The 10,103-nt window shown below is 53.5% G+C and overlaps 1 protein-coding gene across 2 annotated transcripts; it reads right to left on the minus strand.

Annotated features, from left to right (window-relative positions):
* Positions 1 to 588: 588 nt before the first annotated feature.
* med25 (mediator complex subunit 25) lies at positions 589 to 6,898 on the minus strand (the record flags this gene model as incomplete). Of its 2 annotated transcripts, none has more annotated exon segments than XM_067231658.1 (11): positions 589 to 681; positions 1,364 to 1,596; positions 1,748 to 1,823; positions 2,148 to 2,272; positions 2,596 to 2,755; positions 3,077 to 3,197; positions 4,242 to 4,340; positions 4,466 to 4,590; positions 4,739 to 4,784; positions 4,874 to 5,022; positions 6,751 to 6,898. In XM_067231658.1, coding segments are annotated over 10 exon segments (1,203 nt in total), but the record flags the coding sequence as incomplete, so codon positions are not given.
* Between the last annotated feature and the right edge of the window lie 3,205 nt (positions 6,899 to 10,103).

Raw genomic sequence — 10,103 nt, forward strand, 5'->3', positions numbered from 1 at the left:
CCAGAGCATGTCCCTGGGCCCAGAGCGGGCCCCAGAGCATGTCCCTGGGCCCAGAGCAGGCCCCAGAGCATGTCCCTGGGCCCAGAGCGAGCCCCAGAGCATGTCCCTGGGCCCAGAGCGGGCCCCAGAGCATGTCCCTGGGCCCAGAGCGGGCCCCAGAGCATGTCCCTGGGCCCAGAGCGGGCCCCAGAGCATGTCCCGGGGCCCAGAGCGGGCACCAGAGCATGCCCCTGGGCCCAGAGCGGGCCCCAGAGCATGCCCCGGGGCCCAGAGCGGGCACCAGAGCATGTCCCTGGGCCCAGAGCGGGCACCAGAGCATGTCCCTGGGCCCAGAGCGGGCACCAGAGCATGTCCCTGGGCCCAGAGCGGGCCCCAGAGCATGCCCCTGGGCCCAGAGCGGGCACCAGAGCATGTCCCTGGGCCCAGAGCGGGCACCAGAGCATGTCCCTGGGCCCAGAGCGGGCACCAGAGCATGTCCCTGGGCCCAGAGCGGGCCCCAGAGCGGGCCCCAGAGCATGTCCCTGGGCCCAGAGCAGGCCCCAGAGCAGGACTGAGCCTCCAGCTGAACCAGGTCATCGTTGCCCTCACCTCCTGCCACTCCAGAACACCACTCCATGCTACTATCTTATTGGCTACTCCTTGCTGCGGCTGTCCAATCGCGTTGGCTGCAGATACGCCAGGCTGTGGGGGCAAGAGGGTGGGGTCAGGAGAGAGAACACAACATTAGAATAATGACATGTTATAGGGCAGCAGGGCTGGGTTATAGGGCAGCAGGGCTGGGTTATAGGGCAGCAGGGCTGGGTTATAGGGCAGCAGGGCTGGGTTATAGGGCAGCAGGGCTGGGTTATAGGGCAGCAGGGCTGGGTAACAGGGCAGCAGGGCTGGGTAACAGGGCAGCAGGGCTGGGTAACAGGGCAGCAGGGCTGGGTTATAGGGCAGCAGGGCTGGGTAACAGGGCAGCAGGGCTGGGTTATAGGGCAGCAGGGCTGGGTTATAGGGCAGCAGGGCTGGGTAACAGGGCAGCAGGGCTGGGTTATAGGGCAGCAGGGCTGGGTAACAGGGCAGCAGGGCTGGGTGGCAGCAGGGCTGGGTAACAGGGCAGCAGGGCTGGGTAACAGGGCAGCAGGGCTGGGTGGCAGCAGGGCTGGGTTATAGGGCAGAAGGGCTGGGTAACAGGGCAGCAGGGCTGGGTAACAGGGCAGCAGGGCTGGGTAACATGGCAGCAGGGCTGGGTTATAGGGCAGCAAGGCTGGGTTATAGGGCAGCAGGGCTGGGTTATAGGGCAGCAAGGCTGGGTTATAGGGCAGCAGGGCTGGGCTCCTACCATGCCAGGCTGTGAGGAGGGCGGGGGCTGCTGGTTCACCGAGGGCTGCTGTTGGGGGGGAGGCACTTGCTGCTGATTGGGTGCTGGAGGCCCCGGGGGCGGCCCCTGCTGCAGCTGGCTGGGAGGGGGCTGTTGCTGGGGCATCATGGGAGTGGAGATGGTGGTGACGGTGGCCAGGCTGGGCTGGCTGGAGGGAGCCAGCTTCACCCCAGCTACGGAGGGCAGGCCGGGCTGGCCGCTGAAGGGAGGCCCCGGGTTCCCCATGCCTGGGACTGGAGGAAACAAGTAGTGATGCAGCTATGTGGTGGAAACAGGGAGAGAGACAGGATGGAGACAGGACAGAAAGAGAAAGAGGGGAGACAGGAGGGGGAGAGATAGGAGACAGGCAGGAGGGAGAGGTAGGAGAGAGAGTGGAAGACTCACAACGACTCTTCTGGTTGTTGGCGGCCTCTACAGCCATCTGGGCCGCTGCCTGGGCAGCGTTGAGGGAGGCTGCAGCCTGGGAGAGAGAGGGAGAGAGTCAGACCCCACCCAGGAGCCCTGAACACGGCCCACCCAGGAGCCCTGAACACGGCCCACCCAGGAGCCCTGAACACGGCCCACCCAGGAGCCCTGAACACGGCCCACCCAGGAGCCCTGAACACGGCCCACCCAGGAGCCCTGAACACAGCCCACCCAGGAGCCCTGAACACGGCCCACCCAGGAGCCCTGAACACGGCCCACCCAGGAGCCCTGAACACGGCCCACCCAGGAGCCCTGAACACCCTGGAGCCCTCTGAAGTCAACAGCAAACAGACGGTTGTGCTTCCGGAGAGTTCTGTACCTGGTATGGATGGGACGTGCTTATTGGAGGAGGAGGCTGGGGTGCAGCTCCAAGAGGCTGGCTGACGGACAGAGGCTGGGGGGGAAGGACTGCCTTTAGGGGGCCTGGCCCTCCTCCTGCAGACACTACCACACACACACACACACACACACACACACAATCAGCTGAATACCAAAACATTTATCTAATTCTCATCTGGATCTAGTTAGTCTAACATTACATTTACATTTAGTCATTTAGCAGACGCTCTTATCCAGAGCGACTTACAGTAAGTACAGGGACATTCCCCAGAGGCAAGTAGGGTGAAGTGCCTTGCCCAAGGACACAACGTAATTTGGCAAGGCCGGGAATCAAACTGGCAACCTTCAGATCACCAGCCCGATTCCCTAACCGCTCAGCCACCTGACTCCTCCACATTGCGTTGTGTGTGGTTAGTGTTGTGTCTTACGGGGAAGAGCGATGCCCCGCACCAGCACCATGTGGAACGGGTCTTGGCTGTAGTCTAGGTGGGGGGGCTCTGCCGGGCCGGACACGGGCGACGCCCTCTCAAACAGCGCCCGCAACGCCGGAAGCTTCCGCGGAGCCACCACGGAGAAGTGGATCCCTCTCTGGAGAGACAGGCTGAGTTAGAGCAGCTACTGGGCAGAGCGATGGAGGAAGGGGACATGGAGGAGCAGGGCAGAGTGATGGAGGAAGGAGACATGGAGGAGCAGGGCAGAGTGATGGAGGAAGGAGACATGGAGGAGCAGGGCAGAGTGATGGAGGAAGGAGACATGGAGGAGCAGGGCAGAGTGATGGAGGAAGGAGACATGGAGGAGCAGGGCAGAGTGATGGAGGAAGGAGACATGGAGGAGCAGGGCAGAGTGATGGAGGAAGGGGACATGGAAGAGCAGGGCAGAGGAGGGGACAGGCTGTCTGTGGTTCCTCACATCTCTGATGATCTTCACCAGGCTGTCGGCGGTGCAGCCCGTGTAGCTGACGCTTTCCACAGCCGGCAGCAGGTAAGGGGGGGAGTTACACAGCAGGACACACACCTTGTGGGTCTGGCCTCTGGAACACAGGTGAGAGAGAGGCCTGGTGTTAGCTGGGGGCTGTGGGTGTGGGGGACTGGAGGCTGTGTGTGTGGGGGACTGGAGGCTGTGTGTGTGGGGGACTGGAGGCTGTGTGTGTGGGGGACTGGAGGCTGTGTGTGTGGGGGACTGGAGGCTGTGTGTGTGGGGGACTGGAGGCTGTGTGTGTGGGGGACTGGAGGCTGTGTGTGTGGGGGACTGGAGGCTGTGTGTGTGGGGGACTGGAGGCTGTGTGTGGGGGGGACTGGAGGCTGTGTGTGTGTGGGGGACTGGAGGCTGTGTGTGTGTGGGGGACTGGAGGCTGTGTGCGGGGGGGACTGGAGGCTGTGGGTGTGGGGGACTGGAGGCTGCGTGTGTGGGGGACTGGAGGCTGCGTGTGTGGGGGGGGGACTGGAGGCTGTGTGTGTGGGGGACTGGAGGCTGCGTGTGTGGGGGACTGGAGGCTGTGTGTGTGGGGGACTGGAGGCTGTGTGTGGGGGGGACTGGAGGCTGTGTGTGTGGGGGACTGGAGGCTGTGTGTGTGGGGGACTGGAGGCTGTGTGTGTGTGGGGGACTGGAGGCTGCGTGTGTGGGGGACTGGAGGCTGCGTGTGTGGGGGACTGGAGGCTGCGTGTGTGTGGGACTGGAGGCTGTGTGTGTGTGGGGGACTGGAGGCTGTGTGTGTGTGGGGGACTGGAGGCTGTGTGTGTGGGGGACTGGAGGCTGCGTGTGTGGGGGACTGGAGGCTGCGTGTGTGGGGGACTGGGGGCTGTGTGTGTGGGGGACTGGAGGCTGCGTGTGTGGGGGACTGGAGGCTGCGTGTGTGTGGGACTGGAGGCTGTGTGTGTGTGGGGGACTGGAGGCTGTGTGTGTGTGGGGGACTGGAGGCTGTGTGTGTGGGGGACTGGAGGCTGCGTGTGTGGGGGACTGGAGGTTGTGTGTGTGGGGGACTGGAGGCTGTGTGTGTGTGTTTTTCCCAGAGACTGTGTGTCCTTGTTTCTGTACAGTGAGGTCTGTGGGAGGGCAGTTGCCCTGGACTACTCACATTTGCTCCCTCATCTTCTTGAAGTCATCAAACAGCTGCAGGGCCACAGACAGGCCCTCTGCTATGAGGCTGCAGCTCTCCGCACCCCCTCCCATGAACCTGGGGAGCCAACGTTCACACTGTCACACGGCAGGCTTAGAACACACCCCCCCTGATCCCACACTGGATGATTGGAAACAGGAAGCAGATCCTTCTTTCGAGTCCTGGTTTTGACAACCACTTACTGAATGCTGTCGATCCAGGACACAAACTCGAATGCAGAGCTGGTCGGTGCGAGACACTGGACATAGGACTCTGGAGCACAGTCCACTGTGTTAAACACCACCAGGCCATACTGGGAGCCCCCATACTGGAGGGAGAGAGGGAGAGATGAGATAGGGGGACAGAGGATTGTGGGAGAAAGCAAGCGAGAAAGAAAGAGAGATAGAGAGCATCGTGTCTTGTTACTGTCACAGAAGTCCTGTACACTCGGCAGTGGAAGCTAAGTGGAAACTCACGTCTCCTCCAAAATCTGTCTCTGCAGGCGGCCCTCCGTTGAAGTACCTGTGGTCATCACAGGCCAGACATGAACTCAGGACTCAGGCAGGACAGTGACATGAAAAACGTCTGATTTCCATGTCTACGGTACTTACTCAATGGCAGGTAAGATGTAGTTTTTTCTCAGGGATTCGAAATAGGGGCCAAGATTGGCTGTTCCTTCGATGACAAACACCACATCAGCCACCTGATTGGCTCCGGGTTTAGTGGGCGGGTCCATGGGCCCGAACCTGCCACAATCAGACTAGAGACAGGAAAGATCAGCGTGTTAAAGGGAAGTGTACCGTCATTGTTCAGGGTAGACACAAAATGGAGGGTTACTGTTGGGTATCTTACGGTCTAAGTCTCGATCAGTCATCAGAGTTCAAAAGGACAGCCCTGGAACTAGAGCAAGGTCTGATGCTAACAGTTTATTGTGCTTCAAGGAGTCAAAACCGCAATAAACACTGCGAAGGGACTGGGTACCAACTGCCTTCTGCTCTCGTGACCTCTTATACACCTTAGAAATCTCCTCTCTTCCAGCTAAGCACTACCAAGATTGGCCCAAACCTAATGGTGTCCTGAAAATGTCTTGTGCATGTCAAGCCTGCCTGTGAGGGGCGATTCTGACCTGAACATTACGCCGGTATTTCTAGCGCTTTCCACCACAAAAATATTAAGAAAAAATAAACATCTTCTAATATGTTTCTACCAAGGCCATAATCATAATATATATATTGGGGGGACGGGACAATATTACAATCTGGTAAAAATGTCACCCCCCCCCCCCCCCCCAATATATTGATATAAAAATATAAATGTGCTACGCTACGACACATTTACGACTCTTTCTCCCCCCCCCCCCCCCCCCCCCAATGTTTACTTCATGGCTACGGCCTTGGTTTCTACTATCCGAGACAGTCTCTCTGCTAAAAGTTTGTGTTGCTACATTACAGCGGAGTTGCGGAACTATTTTGTGTTGGCGGAGACAGATACATGATTAAATAATCAAAAATAATACTCCGTTACCTTTGATAGCCTAACTAATAAATGGTTCTTGTTGAACTATTGTATAAAAGCAACATCACACGAGAGGGAGCGCGTTGTGGCTGTCATTTGGTCGTAGATACATGTGCTGAAGATGATTCCAGCCGTGCTGATACCGATGATGTTGCGACTCATTTTTAACCAACATAGAGCTAACTAGCCTAAATGGCTAATGTTTCCAGTCGAGAACGACAATGATCAAGTGCACAACCACAGCTAACCATCATATTAAATAAAGACTGACTTATAACGAGTAATTATTATAGTCTTGTTCGTTAACAATAACAATAAGTATTTGTTAGAAAATGCAGTGTGCATATTGTAACATCGCGATTCTAGGCGTGAAACGCTAAGACTAGACTATTCGTTTTGAATCACACGGGAAATTGCATCAAAATCCTGGTGGTACAGTACGGTCGGTATGCCTCCATTCCACCTAGCTCCAAAAGTAGCCAGTTAGCTATTTTAGCTAGGTTAGCATTCTCATCGTTAACAGTGTGGGAGAAGGTATAAACTATCAACAAATAGTAAAATATTCTCTCTCATAGCAGGGGTTATATTCAAACTCTTAACGCGAAAGAATATGTTACAGTCCGGACAAGTTAATTTTGTTTTCGATAAAAATGCCAACAAAGAATAGATTAAGACAATTTTAGGTGCGTTATAGCTTGCAACAAGGCTAGCTATAGTTCAGCTGATTAGAGTAAAGCTACTTAAGAGCTAATATAGATTGAATCACTCGATGTTGTGATGTGTAGAGTCTACCTATACCGTAAATCCACACGAACAAAACTGAAGAACATACCTAGTTCGCCATGTACAAAGCTGGGCACCGCAGGGCAGCCACGTAATAAATGCTAGCTGCTAGCTACCACCAGATGAGGGTTAGCTTGCTAACGTTACTAACAAAAAAGTAAATCAATTAATTTAACATCAGCCTACTCACCTGTTTGTATCACACTGTCAGCACAACCGTTTGTGAGTAGTCCAAGTAAGGGACTGCAATTTTCTATGGAAAGTTTAATACACAACCTATTTTCATTTTGACACAAAGTGTCAGGGCGCTCCGCCACAATCACAAATCTAGTTTTCGGTTATCGTCTCATTGGTGCTTTAGAACCACCACCAGGAGTGTATAATCAAATGTCAAACAAATGATACATTGCTATAGTTTTCAGATAGCTGCCACCCGTAATCGTAATGCTTGTTTTCCTAATAACTCTGGCAAAAAATAAATCTAGTAGTCATACGGTGTACTACGAACCTAGCAGAAGGTAGGCCTATTCTCAGAAGTTATGCTAAATGTTGATATTTTTGGGTAGATGGACTGTTTTGCCGTCGTTCTACACCAGGGGTCAGTATATTCTCCGGTATTATTAGTAGTGTCTAGTAGGAACTATACTTTCCTCAACTCTCATTTTACCACACCGGGCTTTTAACAGCCTATGCGTAGGCTGTTACGCGTAGCTAAATACATTGTTTAATTATACAAGCATAACCTTTCATCATTTCATCACTTGAAAAGCGTTTCGCCTGTAACGTTCTAATGGAATCGCTTAGCTTACCGTATTCAAGTAGCCTAAAGTAAAATTAGTTGGTCCTGAGAGATAATTTGCACATAGAACTGGCACATTTAACTTCCCTAATTGTTTGGGAAACGTGCATTGGCTTCTCTCAGAAATTGGACTCTAAGTTTAGTTATAATAACACATAAACCTTATTATAATAGGCCTACTATTTGAGCCGGAATGAGTTCAGTAGCAGACATCCATTAAGGATTTGTTAAGTATTGTGGTAGGCTGTGCTGTTTTAAGAACATTCTCATTGTAACCTCCATCTATTTATGTCTTCTGTCAAATGTGTTGTCATGTTGTTTATGTCAAACAGGAAGGCCTCTAGCTCAAATCCACCGCCTTTGTTACAAGTCATGTTTTCTACCCACCTATTTCTTTCGCGCTGGAACAACACACATAATTACTGGCGCTGCCTTCGGTGAGCGAACCTGCTGTCAAATCAGTACGATGTGCCTGAAGCTAACCTGCGCTGGGAACACAACGGCACCGTGTCTCTCTCACTCCGACAATAGCATCTATTCCCCCATGGCATGGGCCAGCTAGCCAGCCAGCCCAACTCAGCAAGAAGCAAAGGGCTTCCGATCTCATCAAACTCAAAAACCTTTCCACAAAAACAATGTTCTGAATCAATTTAACCCAATGAAATGGAGTGCGGTTTGCTGTGGGCAAAAGCTGTGTTTGTGTTTGGGTGGTGTAGAGGGCCGGCCGGACTCTTGCAGTGACCCAAGGAAGGTTCATCGGATGGAGAGTGCGCCTGTGGCTAGAATCAAATAAACCCACACACAAGCCTTTCATTCAGGCTTGAGGACCCCTTGTGCGCGCGGCCATGCCTTATTAAGCAACTTGGCTGTTTCCTGTTGCACAAATGGATACTCTGCGTCTCGCGCTGTTTTTAAATAGTGCACTGCCCCGGTTTTATTCACCGTTATTAAAACGGCCTGCTCTTCAGTCCGTGTTTCAAATGCAGGCTCTGGTATTATGTATATTTTTTATATCACCCCTTGAAAATCAGAAGGATATCTCTATTGCTAGAAAGCCTATTTGGTTCTTGATCAGTTGTGGTAGGTGTCTTAAGGTGTAAGACTCACCTGTCTGGGGCCCCAGGTGGAGGGGGAGGGTCTCTCGCCAGCCCTCCAGCTGGTGGAGGGGAGCAGATGGCCTCTCACCACAGGTAATCACCACCAACACACTGACACACCGACACACAGAACTGGGTTACGAGAATGAACACTGGATTAGGATGGTCTCTCCTGTACTCCTTGCACCGTGATGATCTGCAGGATCTGGGCCGGACCTGAGAGCGAGCGTGAGGAAGTACCATACCGCTCCTACGCCACAAATAACGCTGTGTTGTTACAGCTGACACGTACAGTACTTATTAAATGACCTCATTCCCTCCAATTAATATGTTAATGTACAATATCAACCACTGAGCAGCCTCCAAAGAAAAGACATTCATTTTTAATGAGATAACAGAATGCATTACCATTACATTGTCCGTAACACTAATGCTCAGCTGACAGTTTACTAATAAATACCTCCAGTGTTATAGAAACAGTTCTATACTGTGAACACCTCCCCCAGTCTGGCTCACCCTCCCTTCCACTCTGCCTCTTTCAGCTCACTGAACTGAGTGAAATGTCTTTCCGACTAAATGATTTTTTCCCCTTTTTTTTTTTTTGCACGGTGGGAAAGTTGCCATGGAGACAGCAGATCCCCCCTCCCTCCCTCCCACCCCTCCTCCCACTTCTCTCTCTCCTCTCTTTTTTTCTCTGCCCCCCCCCCCCCCCCCCCCAACCCCTCAGCGGTTCATGGCTTTGTGGCTGTGCTAACTGGCATGTCGACACTTCAGTGTGTGTTTGTGTGGGTGTCCCTAGCTCCGAGCGGTTCTCACGCTGTGCGGTGTGGTTGGGCTGCAGGTGCCCTGATCGCCCCACGGTGAGTGTGTCTATATACAGACCTGTCCTCCTCTTCCACCTCCCTCCTCCTTCTCCTCACGCTCTGTTCTCTTTCCTGCTCTCTGCTCGTGTTCCTCATTTCATTCCTCCTTGTCCCCCGGCTACCTCCCACCCTCTCTCTCTCTCTCTCTCTCTCTCTCTCTCCCTGTATCTCTCTCTCCCTCTCTCTCTCCCTCTACCATTGTTTTCCTTTACTCTTTTAATCCTATTCCCCCCTTCTTTATCTGTGCTCTCTCACACACATGGCCGTCCTCCCTCCTGCGAGGTAGGAGATGTGGACAGGCTCCTCCAGAGTGCTGACTGGGGCCGTTCAGTGTTCTGTGCTGCTCATTCAGAGGATCACCACAGGACTGCCCTGATTTATCTGAACTCTGAGAAAGACCCAGAGTGTAGGAGTAGGCAGCAGAACCAGGCAGCAGAACCAGGCAGCAGAACCAGGCAGCAGAACCAGGCAGCAGAACCAGGCAGTAGGACCAGGGAGGAGAACAAGGGGACAGGAACAGAGACAGACAGGTCCAGGGACAGGACCAGGGTGCAGGAGGATGGAGCAGAAGGATGGAGCAGGACCAGAGAGACACACAGGCCAGGCAGCCCTGCTCCACAATAAAGAATTCATGACAAAGTGACTAAATAATTACACATGACTTAATGCAAGGGAGACAGAAAGAGAGAGAGCGAGAGAGGATGAGATAAAGAGGGTGAGAGGGAGATGGCGGGTCAGAGAAATATTCAGGGGATAGACAGTCTAGGACCAGTACTGTGTAGGA

This window comes from Osmerus mordax (assembly GCF_038355195.1).
Source record: "Osmerus mordax isolate fOsmMor3 chromosome 3 unlocalized genomic scaffold, fOsmMor3.pri SUPER_3_unloc_5, whole genome shotgun sequence".
Lineage (NCBI taxonomy): Eukaryota > Metazoa > Chordata > Actinopteri > Osmeriformes > Osmeridae > Osmerus > Osmerus mordax.